Here is a 22874-nt window from a genome sequence, read left to right as displayed (position 1 = left end):
ATGCTACTTGCTTTACTTCCTTAAGCCTATTCATGTTTATAATCCTAGCTCCAAAACCTAAGTGCCATAGGCTTACCCCTATTTATTCTCCAGTATCAAATTCTGTATTACCGAATAAAGGCATGCTGATTCGGATATCAATTAAACAGATAATTACATATATTTTGAAAACCACAACTCTCAAACATTACCAGCTGGCAGGCAGCGCCTAACATATTGTACATTTAATTGGTATTGTGTAGTACCCTGCTTTCTACTTACGAACACTGATAATTCTTTTTTTAATTCGAGAGATCACATGAAAAGAACACGAATTACAGGGAATTAAATTACAATACAAAAATGATCCCTAGATTCTTACACTAGAGAGACTGTGAAATTTTTTAAATATAGGAAGATTTGCAAGTCCACTGGACTCTTTAATTTGCTTTCGTTTTCAAACAGACAAAAGAAATAATTACCAAATAATACTTTTAAATAATTTTGAAAAAATGTATCTGATCCCAAAGAGCAGAAGTCATATCTTTTCCTGCTTTTCTAAGTTCTGCCACAACCTGACAAATCAGTAAGAGATCCAAGATGTATTCTCGTATTTATCCTCATTCTCTTTGCCATTCTCATGGAAATGTGGAGAATGCAATTTCGTTTAATGGTAGTATTTAGCCTAGGTTCTGTGAATTCAATTTTTTTTTTTTTTTGAGGTAGAGTGGGATACACATTGGAGCTGAGTTTGCGCTGTTTTGACTTGTATGTGTTGAACTCTGAAGGGAAGTTTCCAGGTGCAGAATGAAAAGTACAGGGTTAGTCTCGTTTACCATCAGCTCAGGGCAGAATAATTATTTGAGGCCTGACATTTAATACACCAGTGATCACAGATATTGCCACTAAAAGCTTTTCCAACAAAGCAGGAACCAAAGAACCTTACAGCAGTGTCTAACTGTAATTCACAAAGGTGAGGGAGCTGGGAGGTGAGGATAAACACTGCCCTTAGAGACACTACCAAGCATCTCTGTACCACATGGGAAAGAACAGCGAAGCAAAGAGAACTATATATATAAAATAAGTACGGGTTTATTATAGTGCAGGACACATCCAAATGCAAGGTGAGAGAGTCTGACTGTGAAGAATTGTTTAAGGTATGTAATTTTACCCAATCCCATGGGACCCGACCTCATGGGAATAGTGTCTGTAATCTCTGGGCAAAAAATAAACTGGGATGAAGGGAAAGGTAAGACAGAATTCCTTCCGTATGTTATATCTGAGTAGTTTTTTTTCCTGCTAAGATGCCTTACCCCAATAGCCCTCTTTTATAAACAGCGTACTAGGAGGTGGGGGACAGGGAGGGAAAATATGACTACCATGTTTAGCAGCTATCATTTCCATGCTTTTGTCTTTACTGCTTTGTTAAGTGATGCTTATACCAAAATATTATTAATTACTTCAACCTGGTCATTATCTTGGCTTTGAATTTGTTTTGACAACCACAAAGAGATATTACTAGAGCTCTGCTTCCCACCAATACCATATTGATCAAATTTCAAATGTATATTTCACAAGCAATTGTTGCTAAGGAACTTTGTTTAAAAGGTAAAGATGATTATTCATTAACGATCATCCTTATCATGACATCAGTATGCCTGGTGATGGTTTCCTCTTTCTCCACTGCATCAGGAAGGCTGTGAGCTTCTTAAGGTCGCAATCATCCTGTCTTTCCTTCTCGTGTCCTAGCTAAATAGATAACAGATCCATGATTCAATTTAATTCAATTTTGTTACAAGCCTTCGGCCCTGGTGAGAAATTGTGGAGCCCATCTAAAAAGAAAGCACTTGAAATTTCAGCTCTTCAGAGACTGGGAGAGGAAAGTCCTATCTGGAAAAATAAAACTTGTCTTGAAAAATAAAATATAAAAAAAACTAAAGCTGTTAAGTGGAGAAATGAGATACTGGGCTTGATTTAATGGGACATCCTTTTCCACAATGAACAGGTCATCTTAATGGAACATAGGAAGTTAATTTATCATGCTATGTTAATAAAAATAACAAAGGGCTTAAATCATTTAAAAAAAAAAACCCTTAAAATAATTTGCTTTAATTATACATAAGTGAATACTTATTGTGCTGAATTAATTTTACAATAAATAAGTCATAGTATGTAACAGTACAGGACATTACCCTATGCCTGATAATTAACCCGAAAATTTTTCTTGTTTGTGACAGTGTGCACAAACAACATAGACTCATCTAAGTCTATGCTGAATTCTTTGACATGCAAAGAAGTCATCAACTTTTAGAATTGGAATGAATCTTGGCAATCTCGTGCTCCGGCATCTTTAATTCATCGAAGAAGGAACTGAGACCCCAAGGGGTTTGAGGACATTGACCCCAACAAATAGAAGATGGTCAGAGTGTTTCCGGCAGAAACCCCAGCTCCTGCCCCAGTCCTGGGCCCAGTTCAGTGGGGCACAGCTTACATTAGTTATCCTTTATTTATCTCATTGGGTCTTTTCCTCGCTTTCTAAAATTTTTAAAATACAAGTTTTGAATGTTTAATAACTATGCTGTACACCTGAAATGAATATAATACTGTATGTCAACTATAATTAAAAAATAAAAATACAAGTTTTAGAGAATTTCTGACTAATCATAGTTATAATAAATAGCTATATAATGTCCTCAGATTCGTAGAAGTATTTTACACATTCTGCGCAAAACCATAGTCCCTGATATAGAAGAGATTTCATTTTTTGAGAAAAATACATAAAGTAAGAAAAAACATGAAGGCTAGCTTTTAAAAGGCCACCTCCCTGAGTTCCCTCCATGTGATCGCCATGCTTTCTCTACTACATCAGTGCTGTCTCCAAAGATATTCGATATCTTTTGCCCATCATCTTCCTCTCCATTTTTATTTCATTTCACCAAATTTTTGATTCAGCACCTGAATCGCTCATAGAAATAATAAAGCCCCACCCAAACATCACTGCTTGTATCTGTCATGATTCTGCTCAGACATTCATCTCTGTTTCTTTGATAGTAGTTACATGGATCCCGGTCATTGGTATTTCTATGCAACTCAACTTGCAACCTATTTTCATAGTCCTCTGAAAACTCACCACTGTTTCCACCTGTTTGCATGTTGCCCTTGATCTAGAGGAAAATTCAGCTTTCCCATCATAAGATATTTTTACAAGGATTCTGTATGCTTTACCTGTATTTAGTCACCTCAATCCTCTCATCTGTTTCAGTTTTTAATATGGAAAATCCAACTCATTGAAATATCCAAATTTCCCTTTATCCTCAAAGAATTTGGTAATCACCAAGAAAAATGATATATCTTCATCTGATAATTTTTAAAATGATAGTTTACCAAAAACACTAAATATTCTTGGTAGATATGAACGAGGTGTCAGCTTGTATGTACTTTATAATAATAACATTAATAATAATAACTAGCATTTCTTAAGCATTCAGCATGTACCAGCTGTTGCTCTCTAAGCACTTCACATGATGTAAACTCATATATATCGTAACAACTCTTATTATTCAGTATCATTGATCATCCCCAAATCACAGATGCAGAAATTGAGAAACAGACAGGTAAAAACCACCTGCTTATAGTGAAAAGCAAACAAATAAACCAGAACAACCATAGCAAAACTTGCTAAATGACTGAGCTGCCATGTGTTTTTCTCCTTCTTTGCAGGCTGTAACTAGAGCAGTTAATACTAACTACAGTGCACATTTAAGGCAGAAAATTGCAGATTGCATAGTTTCTTCAGACCTTTATTCACTCAAAGTACTGTACTAATTTTGCATTTAAAAAAGCCATAACTGGAAATTAAGACCCTATTCAATTTGAAAAATATATCTATGTATTATATGGGGCAAAGGTTAACCACCCAGTAGTATGCAAATTCCCCAAATTACCGTTCAAGTATTAGAAGAGCTTGACACACATATAAAAAGCTTGTCAGGTCTCTTTTTCTCTCCTAGAGAATTATCTTTGCAAATAATTCACAGTGGAGGCCTGTGTTCCAACCGCAGGCAAGTGTTGCTCTTTGAAGTCTTTCTGCCTAGTGGTGGGACTGAATTTCCACAAAGGGGCTGCTACTGTGACTCGTCACCCTAGCCATCAACCTAGCCATTTTTCCATCTTCCATTTATTAAATGATAGGTGCCTCGTATATAGATGTTGCTCCATAACACTTTCCTGCCTAGATGGTTTGAGGGATGACTGGAAGGATAAATAAACAACCTCATTGTTTTTCATTTTTTCCTCCTGATCTGAGCAAAGGGTCCAATCATCAGACCACATGAGAGGGATGGTCTCTGAGTGCAAAGAAGCTGACGTTGGAAGGAGACCATAATGGAAAACATCATATTGGAAACGTGGAGCATAGTAAGGAAGACAAAAGAGGTGGTATCATTCCCTACGCACGTGCACCTGTGAATTCTGTGATTGGCTCCCATTCCTTCCATTTGTCACACTCTCTTGCATCTCCCTTGCTCAGTTAAACTGGGGTGACAAAGCTCTTGTCCCTCTGGACTTCCTGTGCTGTTTCTGGTTGATGCACTTCCGGCATCTAAAAGATCATTTAATTCTTAACAGCATAAAGGAATTGCAATTGGCTTAGTACTGCGACCTCACAATTTTTACCTCATGGAAGTAAAATGACAAGCCTGTCAGTAATCTTCCTTTGGAAGGTTCTTTTTTAAAAAAGTGAGTAAAATGGCAAGAGGAAGACTGACGTCCTTTCTGTACCTTACGTGTGAGTGTCATCTTTTTTCACATTCTTTGTGAATGTACTAAATGCCACTGGATTGTACACTTTAAAATAGTTGATGTTATGTTCTGTGAATTTCACCTCAAGAAAAAATAATTCACGGAACATAAAATTCACCATTTTAACCATGTTAAAGTATACAATTCAGTGTTTTTTAAGCATATCAATAATGTTGTACAACCATCACCAATACTTCCAAAATAATTTAATCACCACCACCCCCAAAAAAACCATGCCCATTAAAAGTAGTCATTCCCCATTTTCCATTCCACCAGCCCATGACAACCATCAATCTACTTTCTGTCTTTATGCATTTGCCTCTTCTGAACCTTTCATATCAAAAGAATCACAATATGTGGCGTTCTACATCTGGCTTCTTTCACTGAGCATCATGTGTTCAAGGTTCATCCTTGAACATGTGTCAGTGCTTCATTCCTTTTTAGGCTGAATAGCACATTGCGTGGATGGACCATCTTTTGTTTACCTGTTCATCATCTATGGACATTTGAGTTGTTTCTCCTTTTTGGCTATTATGAATAATGCTGCTATGAACGTTATGTAAAATTTTGTGTGAATGTATGTTTTCAGTTTTCTTTGATATATACCTAGGAGTCAAACTGTTGGGTCATATGGTAACCCTAGATTGAACTTCTTGAGGAAATGATGAACTGTTTTCTACAGCAGCTCTACCATTTTGCATTCCCACAGTGTATGAGGTTTCCAATTTCTCCAAATCTTTGCCAGCACTTTTTATCCACTCCCCTTCTCATGTTAATTTTCATTATGGCCATCTTAGTGGCTTTGAAGTGGTTTCTTATGGTGGTTTTGATTTGCATTTCCCTAATGACTGAAGATGTTGAACATCTTTTCATGTGCTTATTGGCCAGTTGGTTCCTCCTTATCCTTCAGGTTTCATCTTCTCAGAAAGGATGTTCCTCACACCCTAACTAAGGAGAGGTTTATCCTCCCTTATTATGTTCTAGCATTTTGTTAATGTCCTTCAGAGCACTGACCACATTCTGTTACTATTTGGTGAGCTGTTTACTTCACTTTGCCAAGCACAGCTTCTAGCACATAGGAGGGGCTCCATAAATGTTTAGTCGGTGAACAAATCAATCTTGAGAGTAAGGAGACATGGAAATCAAGCAATATAGTTGCCAATTGGGAAGTGGTAAGAAATACAGGAAATCAGGTAAATGAAAGAACTGATATAGAAAAAAGTAAAGGGTGGGCATAGAGAATAACCTGCATGAACCTTGAGTTAAGTGAGGGAAGCAAGCTTACCATAATGGAATAAAACTGGACAAAATTGTCACAACTTGGGGAGGGTGATCCTACTGGCACCTATGGGTAGAAGCCAGGGATATTGCTAAATATCCTACAATACACAGGACAGCCCCACAACAAAGAATTGTCTGTCAATTCTGTCAACCCTGTTATAAGGTAAAGAATAAGTCAGTGATCTGCCAGCCATGGAAAGGGTGCTATTTCTCACCACTTTTTTAAAATACCCTTTTACATAAAAATATGATAAGATTTCACAACAACAACAAGAAAAAAAAAAACATTACAAGGATTCAAACTACATGACAATCTGGAAAATGCAAAACTATGCAGACAGTAAAAAGATCTGAGTTTGCCAAGGTTTGAGGAGAGAGACGGGTGAATAGGCAGAGCACAGAGGATTTTTAGGTCAGTGAAACTGTTCTGTATGATACAATGGTAATGGATACAGGTCACTCATTTGGACATCTGTCCACACCCATAGAATATACACCACCAAGAGTGAACACTAATATAAACTATGGACTTTGGGTGATACAATGTGTCAGTGTTCATTGATTGTAACAAATGTCCCACTCTTGTGGGGGAATGTTGGTGGGCAGGCTGTGCAAGTGTCGGACAGGGTGTAGTTGGGAACTCGCTGTATTCTGCTCAAATTTGTTGTGAACCCAAAACTGCTTTTAAAAAATTAAGTTGGGCCAGCCCGGTGGCTTCGGCGGCTAGAGCTCCATGCTCCTAATTCTGAAGGCTACCGGTTCGATTCCCACATGGGCCAGTGGGCTCTCAACCACAACGTTGCCTGTTCGACTCCTCAAGTCCCGCAAGTGATGGTGGGCTGCGCCCCCTGCAACTAGCAACAGCAACTGGACCTGGAGCTGAGCTGCGCCCTCCACAACTAAGACTGAAAGGACAACAACTTGAAGCTGAATGGCACCCTCCACAACTTCCCACATTGGCATGTGATTTGAGAAAAAGAGATTTAAATATTCACAACTAATGTTTCTAACTAAACCTATCATTCACTATAAAATTCTGAAAGGTATGTCATTACTAAGGGTAAGATTCAAGGGTCAAGGCCTGGGTAGAACAGCAGCCCCCATCTCACGGTGGATGGAACACTAGTGCCACAGGTTAACACCATAGGCCTCATCTGAAGGAAAGTGTTTGGAAAACGCTGGGTTATATAAAGTCCTTTTTGATTTTTGTTATTTTTCCTTTCATGAAGAACGCCTGGGGCCTTTCAGATGCTAATGTTCATTGTGAAACCCTAAGGCAGTTTACCGTACATTATCTCCGAATTTTTGTGACCACAGAACCCTTTTCATAAGGAACATCTGAAGGGACTATTTTGGACGTTCCTGTAGAAGATACAAGCGGTCATTCAGTTGGTTCAGATTTTGTCTCTGTCCCCTTATTTCCTCATTTGCCGACCTCCTTGCTGGCTTGTTTTGGTTGCTGCTCTCATTTCCTCCAATACCATCCATCATCTCAAAACTTCATCCCAGTCCCCTGGAATTCGAAGCGCAGTACTCACCATGGGCTGTCCCCAGCCGAGGAATGGCATATTTCTCGGTAGTTCCATCACTGTGGCTAAGTGGAGTCTTCCTCAGTGGCTCTGGGCCCTGTGCTTCACGTGAGGCTAGTCCTATCTGAGTAACTTGCATCCTTATATGCTTCCTGCAGGCTGGCCACACCTACATTGTGAGCATTGAGCAGGCCTGGCAGCCTCGGAGAAAGAGAAGTGTTGAATTTCATTCTCTTCCCATTGTAAGGGAAATTCAGTCCTTTTCATGGAGTTGGGTAAATTTTTCAAGTCAGCTTCACTAGGCCTCTCTCCTGACTTTCCAGTCTTGCCTACAGCACAGGGGAGTTCCTGTGTTTTTGTGAGTGGGTGTGCCTGTGCTATTCTGGGTCTTTCTTTCCTGGCTGCCAGCAGAGCAGGTGTTTTTCATGGAACACGAGAGCTGCCAGGATCCACGCTGCCTCACGCTTTGTGCTCCACACTTGTGCCTGGGCTGTCTGGTGCTGCCAGACCTGCAGTTTAATTTCTCTCGCTTTCCTCTCCTATTGCAGGGAGGGATGGAGCAATCTGTCAGACAGAGCCACAATTTTCTCTTTGTCTTTATAGGGGAGGAAGAATTTCTGATCTTTGTCTTCTTAATATTGAAAGTGGAGTATCCAATCAACCCCCTTTGGAACTATTTTCCCCAAAGACTAAATGATATTTGAATGTGGACAACTTTCTGCAGTGTTTTGCTTCATCACTTATGGACCACTGCAATGTCAGGCACTGTGGTAGGTGCTGGTGAGAAAGAGATGGATAAAGCACAATCCACACCTAGAGTCTGAAACACCAAGGAAACAAGCAATTTCAGTAGAGTGAGAAGTGCTGTGAGAGGTCTGTGCACAGGGAGGGATGGGGGTGGGGATGGGGTCTGGGAAGCAGCCCAGCCACCTTGGGACCTTGAGTGGACCTGGAAGCCTTGAGCTAAGTCTAAATGACCTTTGCCAGAACTCCAAGAATGATGCATTTCCTTCAGGTAACAAATTAGTATTTATTTTCAACTCATTTTGCATAACACATATAATGAGAGCATTTTATTTATTTTCAGCTTAAGATTTTAAGGATTATTGCTATGGATGGCTGCCATTGCTAAAGTGCTTATTTTGTCAAAAGGAGTGAGAAGTAAGTCACAACAGAAAAATCGATCAAGGTGTCTTAGGAACCAAGTGATAATAAATCACATTAGTATGACATTTTCGAGTTTGCAAAGCACTTTTGCACAGATTGTCTTGTTTGGTACTGACAATAATCTTACAAAGTACGTAGGGAGATGGCTGATGAAACATGGCACAATCAACACATGTATTCATCTCCACTGCCTCCTGAAGCTCTACAAAGGAACGGGAAAGAAAGGAAAACAGCATAAGGCTAAAGGGTCAAAGAGAGCGGAAGAGAATGCAACAGTGAATGGGAGGTAGTAATCCATCTTGTGAATATGCAAATTAGATGAAGCCTGGTGACTCATAGGGAAAGGGAACAGCAGCAGCCAATCAGAGAAGGGTACTGATGGACTCTGCAGAAACCTGAAAGGCACAGGGCCGGGAGAGGCCAGCATCTGCTGAGTGGGACTGGGAACAGAGGAATCGGTCCAAAGTCTGTAGATTTGCCATCACGTCCCCTCTAGTCCTCCATATTGCCAAGTGAAAACTCCTACTCCTTACCCTACCCCACCCTGGTCCCAGGGCTCCAGAGGGTGATTTCTGTAGGAACTGAAACATAGAGGTCTAGACTCAGGAATAGCTGACACACAGGAAGGCAGGAGTGAGGCATTGGGCTGAAAGCAAAGGGGGTTTTGTGAAAGCACATCCAGACTCTGTCCTCACCTGCTCCCACCTGTCACCCAGGTGTATAATCGCCTCACCCCTGTCTTTAGATAGAAGAATGACTCTTCCTTGGAGAAACTGTTCAGCTAAAATACTGAATTATTGGCTCTGAAAGGGTGGGCCTGTTACCCCACAGCAAATTTCAACATTACCAAGCTTCAGTCCTGTTTTCTTTCAGCTTTTTAGTGCGTCACTGTTTAATGCGAATGGTCATGCAAGAATTACTGGGCATTGAGTGGAGACTCCCATAGGAAGGACAGGAACTAAAATAAACAAACAAATGGGGAAAACAAAGGCAATGCAAAAATGGGAAACAACCTTCAAAGACGAATTGGTATCCTCAGAGAGGCAAGATAAAATGAAAGCAAATTTTTAAAAATGAGGAAATTTCCCACAATGTAGAAAGAAGGGGCAATAAGAGAGGAAAAACATTTTTTTTGACTGAAGGATTAATCCAGCTAGTCCAATAGCCAAGAAATAGGAGTAGAAGACATGGAGCAGAGGGAAGATAAAATTATCAAAGAAGTAATAGATTTCCCAGAATACGAGAATAGGCCTCTTGGTTCGAAAGGCCTAACCAGAAAAATGAGTTAAAAAAAAGGTCTACACTAAGTCATATCTTCATAATATTTCAGAACACCAAAGATAAAGAGAAAAGACCAGAAGTTTCTACAGAACAACAATAAAAACCTGTCTCACAATAAAGATTCTGGAATCAGAATGGCAGTGGAATTCTCAAGAACAATATTGGAAACTGGAAGACAATGGAGTAACGTCTTCAACATTTTTGAGAAAAAGTGTTTTTTCAATCTAGAATTCTCTATCTCACCCAACAATTAATCAAGCAAGAGTGCAGCATAAAGACATTTTCAGCCATGCACAATCTCAACACTTTCACTTCCTGCATATCCTTCCTTAGGAAACCTTTAGAGGATGTGCTCCACCAAAATGAGGGAGTGACCCAAGAAGGCGTCGGATACCAGTCAGGAAAAGAGGAGTTCATCACAGCAGAGAGGTGGAAGGAAGACTCAGCACAGAAGCTTCCCCTAGAAGCACCAGCCCCTGCAGGAAAGGGGGCCAGTAGCTCCAGGAGGATGAAATCCAGAGGAAAAGAACACCGATGGATGTGTTTCACCATGTAGAAAATCTTAGTCAGTTGGAAAGTATGGAAAGAAATAGTGACAATGATACAGGAAATTGAGTAAATGAGAAATTAAGCAGTATAAGAAAAGGAATGCAATGATTATGCCTAATAAATTGGCTCAATAGTCAATAAGACTTATGAAGTCGTATCAATAAGGCAATAAATAAATACTGACTTACCCAGCATTTTGATATAACTCTGTTTAGTTGATTAAGGAAGTAGCAATGAAGGTGGGATAATATAAGAGTCTGATACCTTCATCTTCCAAAATAGGAAGTCAAATTGTAATACATCTGAGATGGATAGCAGCATAAGGATATTAATTCTTAGGGAATTATAGATAGTGAGAAGAAACAGGTTAAACGAATGGAAAGAGGTGGCTCTCTGAAGAGTGAGACTGAAAGATAAGACGGGTTGGAAAGTGTTCTGGTTACTATTGTATAACAAATTGCCCCAAATCCTGGTGACTTTAAACAATAATAATCATTTTATGTGTTATCTCTCATGGTTTCCATGGGTCAGGATTTCAGGAAGGGCTCTACTGGACAGTTTTGGATGAAGGTCTCTCAAGCTGTTGTTGTCAGATGCAGGAAATGGGGCTGGAGCTGGGACAGAAGTGGGGCCTGGAGCAGCTGAGGCCTGGCCAGGCATTTCTCTCTCTCATCATGTAGTCTCAGGGCTTCTCTATAAGATCTCTCCAGGTAGGTTCATTTGAGCTTTTCCATAACATGGTGACATCAAGGTGGTTAGACTGCTAATATGGCAGCTCAGGGTTCCAGAGGTGCGTGTCCCAAGAGAACAAGATGTCGAATAGCATCTTTGATCATTAACTTTCTGGGTCAATTTGACTAGATCACAGAATATCCAGATATCTTATTTATTTCTTCATGCATCTGTGAGGGGTTTCTGGAAGAGATTAGCATTTGATTCAGTAGACTGAGTAAAGTAGATGGCCCTTCTCAGTGTGGGGGGGCATCATCCAATTCATTGAGGGCCTGAATAGAACAAAAAGACAGAGAAAGGATGAATTTGCTCCCTGTCCGACCATTTGAGCTAGCCATCAATCTTCTGCTGGCATTGTTCCTTATTCTCAAGCCTTCAAACTACACTTACACCATTAGCCTTCCTGGACCTCCAGTTTGCAGAGGGCTGATGTGGGACTTCTCAGACTCCATAATCGGATGAGCCAATACCTTATAATAAATCTCTTTATATATACCAGGGGTGCCAAAAAATGTATACAAGTGGACACTTTGGTCAATGTTGCTCAAGCAGCAGTTTGCCATAATCAGAAGTGTCTGGATGCTGATGGTAACACTGTGAGCACCTCTTGTAATTGCAGAACTCAAACATGACTTGTATTCATCTTTTGTTATCGGTATATATTGAGTATTACTATTTTAATACAGTTTTCCTTTCTTAAAATGTGTATACATTTTTTTGGCATCCTCTGTGTATCTACATCTATATCTATATCATCTATATCTATATCCTTTTGGTCTGTTGGTCTGTTTCTCTGAAGAACCTTGACTAATACAGTATCACTTCTGCCACACTACCCTATCAACCAAAGCAGTCACAAAAGCCACCCAGGTTAGGGGAGAGAAAATACAGATACCACCATTACATGGGAGGAAAGTCAAGTTCTCATTGGAAGAGCATTGTGGGGTGGGAGATATTTCTATGGCCATCTTTGAAAAATACAATCTGTCACAGGCAGGGAATTGCTGTCTTTGTGATAAGCCTTATAGTATTATTTGACTCTTTAAACAATGAGTGTGTGTTATTTTTATAAAAATACAAATTAAGTGTTGAGGATACTCTTACCATCCTTTAGCAAATGAGGAAAATGTTCTCAAAGAAATAAAGAGAGTGGTTGAGATAGGTCTAGGACTTGAACTAGGTCCTGTACTCTTAGGTCAGAGCTCTTTACTGCTCACCAGATGACCAAGGAGAGTTGCTGTCGTTTATGTTATTGATCACAGCCTGTCTCAATTGCAACAGTTAACAAATGGGCTGGCTCTCCAACCTCAGCATTTATACCTTGCCCGTTAGCCTGAATATTAGTATGAACTTTGAATGCGAATGATCACATCTCAACTAAGCGAGATCAAAGTAAAGACACTGATGCGGTCTAGAGTAATGCTTCTATGGCCCAATAATTGAATTTGTTTTTTTCAGGGCGTAGAGCCTGGAGTTGGAGTTATAGTGTCCTTCAGTCTTTTTCAAGGTGATTCTGCTTTGTTTTTTGTGGTTGTTTTTTTTTTTAATTTTATTGGGGAACAGTGTGTTTCTCCAGGGCCCATCAGCTCCAAGTCATTGTCCTTTAATCTAGTTGTGGAGGGCGCAGCTCAGCTCCAAGTCCAATCATTTTCAATCTTTAGCTGCAGGGGGCGCAGCCCACCATCCCATGAGGGAATTGAACCAGCAACCTTTTTATTGACAGCTCGCGCTCTAACCAACTGAGCCATCCGGCTGCCCCAGGGTGATTCTGCTTTGTGCTTGGACTTTTCAATGTCCACTTCGAACACACACCTAATTGCCCGACTTAAACACAAAACAAAAACAAAAGTCTTTTAGCTAAGGTTCTGCCTAGATTTGGAATGCTACCCTTGTCCTTTCTCTAAACGTCTACCTGTACCAACCACCAAATTTCCCAGGACAGGACGTTGAACTTGGGCCTGTGACTGCTCAAGCATGAGTTATCAGTCCCCAAATCTGTTCTCATCGCCAGGGCGTGGCATCACTCGGCCACTGACTCACTCCCGCTACTCCCAGACAACTGCCAACTCTAGGACACAGCTCCTCTGTGACCAAGCATATTGGTCAAGTCTGAATCTGGTCTATGAAGCAAGAATGCCATATGCAAAAACAACAAAAATGAAAACACGAACTGTAAATTGAAGCAAGAGGAAGAAAAGGAAGGGACCCCAAATTATATACTTGAGATGTTTCACGGAAGTCATTGCTGCTTGTTTCGTTGAAAATGATCTTTATGAATTTCTAATTCAAAAGATAATGTATCTGGGAATCTAGAGCCAAGCTGTGTGGAGGTGAGTGGGATTTCAGTGACTGCATACAGCAGTTGATTCTAAATTTCTAAAAGCTGCTTTTAAAGAAAACAAGGGCATCAAGAAAAAGACGAGCTATACCTGGTCTCAACTCTCAGTCAAAAGAGGTGTAGCTTACTAACCCAGCCAATACTACTAGGATATACTAGTTATAAAAGTTATTACTACTAGTAATAATACTACTACTAGTTAGTCCCTAAGCTATCAAATTTAAACGGTAAAGTCTTTCAATAAACACGATGCACGTCTCAATTTCAGACTGAGATGGGAGATAAAAACTTCTCCCTTCCTTTTCCTCAAAAGTCTGTTTGTTAAGTCTATGTTTGACAATTATAGGACTACCATGCATTTGCGTAGCGTTTTATCTTTCACTATTTTCACATCCGTGGTTCTTATCCCTCAGGGGCACGTAGGATACGATCGGTTTATGGGTTAAGGGATGGAAGATGTGAGGGACCAGCAACTCTGCCTGTGTTACTTGGCTGGTGAGGAATAGAACCATGTGCTAAAACTATGTCAATCTACGAAGGCTCGTTCATTCCACACGTCACCTGTCCCGAATGGTTACCTCTCAGGCTAGGCCAAGAACGTAAAATGAACTTACATGTAGCAATACCCCTTTGAGAAGGTCAGTCAGTGGGAGGCAGAAACAGATCCTTATAAAACCGGGGTGGGGGGCAGAGGGAGGCAAAAACAGCATGGAAGTTTCTGAGAGCTCACAGGAGGCATACCTACTAGTGCAGTCAAGGGTGAGGGAGGCTGGGATATGGGTAATCACAAAGGTCTTCTTGGAGGAGGTCACACGTAAACTGAATCTTAAAACAGTAGAATAAACAAGGCCCAGAATAAACATACAATCTCAGAATCACTGTGAGGATGAGATAATGACATAATATTAATGTGTGTAGTATATGATAAGTAATTAACAGATGGTGATGCTGGGCAGTGATTCAGGGAGACGACCAGTAGGAAATAAAAAAGTTGTAAGGAAACTCTCCTTGCAATTCAGTTTGACCCTGTTTCAACAGCATAAGAATGTAGAGGCAAATGGGAACAAGTTCCCAGGCCTTACATGTGGCTAAAATTTGCTTTGATTCTATGACTTAATTCATGTGTCTCTTAATCTGTGTGTGGTCATGTTTTGGGAGAGAGGGATAAAAGGAACTGGTTAAAGGTTGAATGACTTCACATATACTTGCCCAACAAGCCCAAAAGCTAGGCATGTCCCAGTTTTTTCCTCTCAGTAAAGACTGTGTCCACTCCCACAAAATAGTCCATCTCCATTCCAACGGCAGCGTTGTTTAGATAATCAACCCAAACAGTTTTATTTGCCAGGACTTGCAAACAGATGGCCAAAGACACGGTGGTTTTGGCCTGTGTAGTATTAGCCACTTCTAAAGTTTAGGAGATGCCACATAAATATGAAGATTTTCCACTCCTCTTAAAAAATGGGAAAACATCAGGGATGTAAAGCATAGCATAGGGAGTATAGTCAATAACATTGTAATAACTATATATGGTGTCAGGTGGCTACTAGACTTAGAGGGTGATCACTTTATAAGGTACATAAATGTCTAATCACTATGTTGTACACCTGAAACTAATATAAGACTGTATGTCAACTGTAATTGATAAAGTTTTAAAAAAGAAAAAAAAATTTAAAGGGAAAGCCTTACAATCCTGGGTCCCATTCCCACAAGGCCATAGGTGGTTGCTCCTTTAAATAGCGGCCTTTACTCCAGTTCTCTGAAATCTCCATCACTCCCCAGGTGCCCCTGACCTGAGATCAAGTGACCCTTGCAGTGTAGCATCATAACCACACTGCAATTTTTCCTACATCTGAACCTCTTCATTCATTCTTATTTCCTGCCTACAATCTGTAGACATGTGGGTTTTCAACACTGTTCTGCTTACATGATCTTTCTAAAGTTCGGACCTGATCATGACAGTACTCAGCCTAAAATTCCTTAGTGTCCTCACTCCCCAACTGTTTATCTGTGGGTGAAGCTCCAACTTCTTAGCTCAGCTGGTTTCTTTTCAATCTGCCTCTTTGCTCCCTATAACCACTCCCCACTCCTACCCTGATTCCTGCTCCTGCCCCCAAAAACCTTATACTGCAGCCATACTGAATTCCAGCAACAGGAGTGATTCTCACCATATGCATTTTCAGAGGCTGTTCCTACTGCCTGGAATCGCCTTCCTTTTCTCTTAGCACTGTTCATTTTTAAGAGTCAGCTCCAGGGTCTTTCCCCCTAAGAAGCCCCTTGCTCCATTTCCCAAACCGAATACACACCTCTGTCATAGCATGTTACTCTTGTGATACAATTGTTGGTTTGCCTGTCTGTTTCTTCTATACTGTATACTATAAAATCTTACTGGAACAGAATATGTCAGTTTTGACTTTGAAACTCTAATGAGTCAAACTTATTGGTGCAGGAGAAAGAGCTTGGGCATGGGAGTCAGGCAACTCTGATTTGCTATCTTAGCTTTACCACTTATTAAGCCTAGTCAAGTTCCTGAGCCCCTCTGATTCTCAGTTTCCACATCTAGAAATTGAGGTTAATAACTCCTACCTTATGAGATTGCTATCATGATTAGAGATATTTGGTATGAAAAGCCTAGCACAGTGGCTGGTACAGAGCCAGCATTCAATCACAGTTAATATCACAAATAAATGAATCGAGATGAAACACAGCAGACTTAAAAGACAGCCCACTGAAAGTGTGCTTGGATGGAGCAAAGCGAAAGCAGGGGACAGAAAGAAAGGTTACATAGACACAGAGTATACACAATGTCCAGACAATTAGGATAGCTCAAGAGGCACTTTTAGTTTGATTTTTTCTCCTAAACCCCCAACAGCTTTTTAAAAATTTGAGCTATAATTGACATATGACATCTTAGTTTCAGATGTACAACAGAATGGTTCGAGATTTGTATGTATTGTGAAATGATCACCACAATAATTTTTTTCTTGTGATGAGAACCTTTAAGATCTATTCTCTTAGCAATTTTCAACTATACAATACAGTATTACTTACTGTAGTCACCATACTGTATGTTACATCCCCAAGATTTATATTCCTGACAGCTTTTAATGAAGGACTTGTCAGCTGGCAGAAGTCTGCAAAAGATAGGCAGCTTTGTATGTAGAATAATGAATATGATAGAAGACAATCTTAACTAATTACTGTTTACTTACAAATGTCATACACTGGCTTCTTAAGTGTGCATATGAGGTTTTGTTTTGTTTTTCAAGTGTGAGTGTTTGTGGGTGGGCAAGCTTGTGTACAAACCTACACCATGGGAACTCTACAGGCAATGGCTCAGCAGATGGTCAAAATGGCTGGTTCCTGGTATACTGTGCTAGTGTCCCAATAGCATCCTGGTTATATTAATAGATTGTATTTCTCTCCAAACTGCAAGGTCCTAGAGGTCTGGGACTGTCATTCATATCTGTTTTCCCTGCATATGGTATAGCACTTAGTACATAGGAGGTGTTCAATAAATATTTGTTAAGTGGATAAATGGATGAATTGGGAATTGACTATGTGTGTATGTGTCTATAAATGTATGATGTAAATACACACACACACACACACACACACACACTTTTACTCTAATCTTGGGACCAGTTTTCCTTTCAGTCTGTCTTTTGAGCCACATAGATATGAAGGTTCCTTCCTTGGTGTAAGTTGTACTTTCCAAACAGTCTGTAACAGCACTGTCCCAAAGAATTTTCTGTGACAATGGAAAGCCAATGGCTATGCAGCGTTTGAAGCGGAGTTAGTGTGACTGTGGAATTTAATTTTGAATTGTATTTAACTTTAATTTAAATAGCTACCTGTGGCCAGTGGCTACCGTATTGGTCAGCTCTGGTCAATAATCTCTTTATGTCATCACTAAGTACTTCTCTAGATCATAATCAACTGATTGATCCTGGATGATGCTTTTTGATGGTGCTTATATCTGGAGCTGGAAGGCATTTTTAATAACCTAATATGATCTTCTAAGTAGAATCAAACGTATTTATTGAGCATCTGGTACTTGGCAATATTGCTCGGAGTTATGGAGAATATGAAGGCCCTACCTATGCGTTCTACTATTGAATGAGAAAATGGATTAGGAAACATGAAACATAAAAACAGAGAAATAGAGAAATGGCTACTCTAAACATGATTACCAAATCAGTTTTTGACACAATCTTGCTTCACTAGATGGAAGCAATGGCACACTACATTGTTGGTGTAGTCGGGGAGTACCTGGACAGGTAATTAAATCTATGGGCCACACAATTTTCATTTAGTAGTTCAAGAGTTTAGGTTAGGATCACTGATGAATCCTGATGGTGTTCACTAACGCTGCCAACAGTAATAGCCAAATGGAACGCTGAGCTTACAAAGTAATCTACTTGTTATTTATTTATTTGGTAGATGTTATGTCAAGAAGGCTCTGCTGAATCAAATGCATTATCAAAGTCTCTACTTAATTTTTGGAGAGCTCTCTCTTTAAACAAAGAAATATTCAGTGTGCATCAGGGTTGTGGTACAGTTCACACGTTTTCAGAGGATATATTTCGTTACCAAGCTTCCATCTCGTTTCCTACACACTGCTGGGCTCTCTGGGACTATTGATGTAAGACACTGCACGGGTGCTGGAAAAGTCATGTCCATCTTGCTCCCTGAGCTCAAGGAATAGACCAGCTCCAAGGGTGCACATAGAAGGTGAGAGCTTATGAGGTCATAATCACTCTAGTCGTCTGGTTCTTGGCTGTGTAATTCAGGATGGGCTGAACGTTTTCTTCATCCTTTTCTATCAGGTACTGTGAGACCGGCCGGGCACGGGTAATGTGTGTGATAATGTACTTAATAATAATAAACTCCTTAGCACTCCTTTGTGTAAGATAAGTTTTGGTAAATGTTATCAGTCTTCACCTGGTAAGTATTTTAGTTATCAGAACAGTCCTGATATATTACTATAACCACGATTCTAGTTTTCCTGCAACTTTCTAATGAGCGTGTTTCATTCCACGGAAGTTACATAATTTATGTGAAGACAGAGATTCATGACATCAAAGATAAAATGATTCAAATAGAAAGCATTTACTTTGAAACTTTGAGCCTGTCATGGTACTCAAGTCTTTTGTATAAGTATTTTGTACCATTTTAAATTCAAAAACTATAGGACAATGGTTCAACTTTCATGTCTACTAATAAATTGTAAAATGTTTTGACACTCCAATGCAAAGTTTTAAATATGACAAGTAAAACCTGAATGTAAATCACAATGATTACAAAGTTTAACAGTGCTCCCCCATTTCCAGTCTGGAGTCAGCAAAGAAGAAACTCATCAAAGGTTCCCATTGGAGGGACTCTACAAATCTAGTCTGCTCTGCTTCATACATACACAAGGAAACTAATATCCCGAGAGATCACGCAATTCGCCAAAGGTCACACAGCTGGTGACAGTGCCAATGTTGAGCTGAGAAGTAAAGTCTGCACTCTCCTGTGTGGACAGACTCCATTTCTCTTTTTTCTAGACTGACATCTTACCATGAACAATTCATTGATAATTTACAAAATATGTATAGTCATAATTCCCTAAATAAGATATTAACAATCCAATCACAGATTTTCTTAAGTTCATTAAATTGCTTGGTGTATCTAATGGAGACTAATATTTTTTGAGCTCTTAATGTGTGCCCAGCACTGTACCCTGAGTTTATGTTCAGCACCTGGCTGAATTTTCCCAGCAACCTCATGAGGCAGGTATCATTTTATATATGGGTAAACTCAGGCATAGAGAGATACATAGCTTGAGCAAGATCACATACTAGCTACCAGATGGGACCAGCTACTAGATGCTCTGGATGGCACTGCCATCCAGGTCTGTCTGTTTCTAAGTTTGCACTTTTAACGAGAACTTGGTACATCCTCCCTTTCAACTGGGCTTTCCTGTTTCTCTATTTGAAAATGTACTTTTAACACATTATAATTTGGAGGTACCTATACTTTCTTACATCTTTGTAAGCAGATTGGAAATTTATCTCAGCATATTTCTTGCTTCGTTCATTAACTTAAATTGGGCTTCATTGTGTTAGACCAAAAAAAAAAAAAAAAAAAATAGAGTTAAATGGAATAGTATCTTGAGTCCACTGAATTTAGCATTCCTATCTGTTCATGTCACTTCACTACGAATCAGCCTTTAATGTCTTTCCTCTCTTGGAGGCAAAGCTAAAGTCCTTATGAAACCACCTGCAAGGTTGCTTGCTATCTCTACCTCCTCTCTTCTCTCTTAACTCTCTGATCTCACTTCCTATCTATCCTCTCAGGCCTCTGTATTTACTGTTCCCTCCACCTCTTCTAGATGTTGGCTCAAATGTTACCATATTTCTTAGGCTTCCTTGACCACCTTATTTATAGCTGAAAAACTCACCCCCCACCTCAGTACACCTCGTCCCTCTCCTGTGTTTTATTTCCCTGTAGTACTTGTTACCATCCCTATTTTATATTTGTTGACTACTCTCCCTAAGAGAGTGAAGGCATAATTATGTAGTTCACCGCTGTAGTTCCAGGAGACCAGTGCCTGTCTTAGAGAAGATGCTCAAAAATGTATTTGCTGAGGGAACCGTAGCACATATGTGCACACCTTTGCTTCAGCCTCAAAGCGTAAACTATGTGTTCTGAGTACCCTAGCTTTGTAATGCTCTCTCATAGATCTAATACCCATGGGTAATTGTCTAATCCCTTTTTGCTACTGAGAATTAATGTGTCCCCTCTTCCACTCTGTATTCTTGGTAGTCTCTAGGATTTCAAAAAGGGGGAACTTTAAGTTCCTTATAGGTCCCTCAGCGATTTAGAGGAAGTGATCCATACTTTGACTGGTCTCTGTAGAACAGGACAGTCATGATAGCATTAAACTATAAGAAGCAAAAACGGGCTGCCCATTAGTTCAGTTGGTTAGAGTGCAGAGCTCCTAACAACAAGGTTGCTGGTTCGATCCACATGCGCCACTGTGAGCTGTGCCCTTCACAACTAGATTGAAACAACTACCTGACTTGGAGCTGATGGGTCCAGGAAAAACACACTTCAAATAAATAAAAGTTAAAAAAAAAAGAGAGAGAAACAAAAACAATTAATAAAATTATCATTATATGTACTTTCAAATGGTAAAGTAGATTCTACCCCTTTGTAGAAAGGACAACGTAAGGTGATGGCTCGACAGTTTTTCAAAAACTGTTTTTCTTTCCAATGTTGTTTAAGAAGGCCCAGTTATAACGAAGGACCACTGGGGTGAGAGGGAGAGCCTCTGCAACCTGGGCTGTAAACTGGGCAGACGGAAGATGTTCTCCAGGCTACATCGAGCTCAAAAAGTCTGCAAAGCTCTTGGAGTTAACACCATGGAACTATCTCGTGTCCATCTACAGTTATATTTCATGTTTATTATTACAACTGATTGAACCTACCAACAATGATTATTATAAAGATATTTAGATATATGAACTTTATTTTCATAGTTTAAAAATGTAAATATCTAAGGACACTTACAAACTTAAAGGACCGTCATACTGACTATATTTAACTCTGATTCATTAAGAGACTAATTATTCAGTTTGTGAACATGTAAGCCTCCTGTGGCTCTCTTCCCGTTTTTGAACATGGGCAAAGAATTTGAAAAGTTAAAATTCCAGTTTGTGACTTGTTTACAAGCTCCAAGGACATTGTAACCAAAGGCTAACAAGTGTTTTTGGCACTGTTTGGAAGTTCCTATTTAGGGTGCTATCCCTTCTACCTCCAGTACCCTGAATTGAGAATTACCAGTACTGTACATGGTCCATTAATTTCAACTCAAATCATTTTACAAATGTTAATATTTCATCTTTATATACTTACTGCCTGGAAAAATACATGTTTGTTAAAGGCTATCGAAAAGCAACTTAAAAATAATAAAATTAATCAGTTAAAACATACTAGCTATGGGAAAGTTTACATGTATATTTTTCCCAATTTCAAATTAATGTTGGGGCCGCATTATTGTGCCAGCTAAAGCATCAAATAGTGGGTATAACAGACCTTCTTACTCAGGGATAGTGGAACACTGGCTGGTCACTGTGCCGATTCTCTGAGGTTTAAGATGTTTACCTCCACCATAAATCTAAATTCTGGCCCCCCTATCTAAAACCTCAAGAACATAACACACCTTTTATTTAGTAAAGAAAAAATTACTTCTAAAAGACACCAAAATAACAGATTTCGAGGGTGATAGTCTCTTTTTCTTTTTACAAAATCACAGCCCTTTGTTTTTCACACGTTTTTATTAGTTTCAGCAGGGTTTGATCAAGAGTATTTCTACAGGAGCATGAATAGAATCAAAGTGTAAGATTTAGCTGGGACTTTACACCTGGACGACCAGGTCCTAAGTGGGACAGAATGTTTTACATGTGTGTTTTTTTTGTTGGTTTTTTTTTTGGTAGGTAGGTAGAGAACACCCAGAAATGCAATTCTGAGGCTTCATTTCTTTGGCTATTAATACTAGGAGAACAGCTGCCAAGACAAGGCCCCTCAAGTACGTTTTGCGATATGGAGTAGGGATCACGCTCTTAAGGCAAGCCTCTATCTCCCAAGCCGTGCAGTAGGGGTTGTGGAAGAGACAAAAGAAAGGCTTTGCCCTCGCCCCTCCCGAATTTAAAATCCAATTCACAGGCAGGACTTAGAAAAATTAAACCAAATATTAAGCGGAAGAAAAACCCCTGCGTGTAGTAAGTGCCAATTTGTGTTGTACAAATCAAAACTGAAAAATTGAAACAAATAGCTGGATAAGGAAAATCTAAGATGGAAGAAATGGTGGAGGATTCGAATTGAAACTGCCAGGTTGAAGACTGAAAGCATTTGGATAAAAGCAGCCTCAGGGCTGGAAAGGCAAAGAGCAAAACGAGTATTGCCACCAAAGAACTAGAAAGGCCAATAGTTGTTGCACTGGGTCGGTTTAACTGAAAGGCGGTTTCCTTTCCCTCCATTTGCTCAGTCCCAATTGGAAGCGCACTGCGCGGCCCGGGCCGCGCTCTCTGCCCGGAGTTCGCCGTGGGGGCGGGGAGGTAAGTACGGTAATGGGCGGGCCACAGCGCGGGCGCGCTCTGGCTTCCCTCCTGCGCAGCACTCCCGTCAGCGCGGGGGGCGGGGCGGCTATAATACGTGCGCGGCACCGCCCCTGC

At 39.9% G+C, this 22874-nt stretch overlaps 1 protein-coding gene across 1 annotated transcript in view; it reads right to left on the bottom strand.

Moving 5' to 3' along the window:
- Window positions 1–7927, bottom strand: part of DRC8 (dynein regulatory complex subunit 8) — a 106922-nt gene extending 98995 nt beyond the window's left edge. The window contains exon 1 of the mRNA XM_019730867.2: window positions 7599–7927. Coding sequence (XP_019586426.2) covers window positions 7599–7728 — 130 coding nt within the window. The 5' untranslated portion in view covers window positions 7729–7927. The remainder of the gene's footprint in view (window positions 1–7598) is intronic.
- Window positions 7928–22874: the final 14947 nt, after the last annotated feature.

Source organism: Rhinolophus sinicus, linkage group LG12 (genome assembly GCF_036562045.2).
Source record: "Rhinolophus sinicus isolate RSC01 linkage group LG12, ASM3656204v1, whole genome shotgun sequence".
Lineage (NCBI taxonomy): Eukaryota > Metazoa > Chordata > Mammalia > Chiroptera > Rhinolophidae > Rhinolophus > Rhinolophus sinicus.
This window is presented reverse-complemented; position numbering and strand designations above follow the sequence as displayed.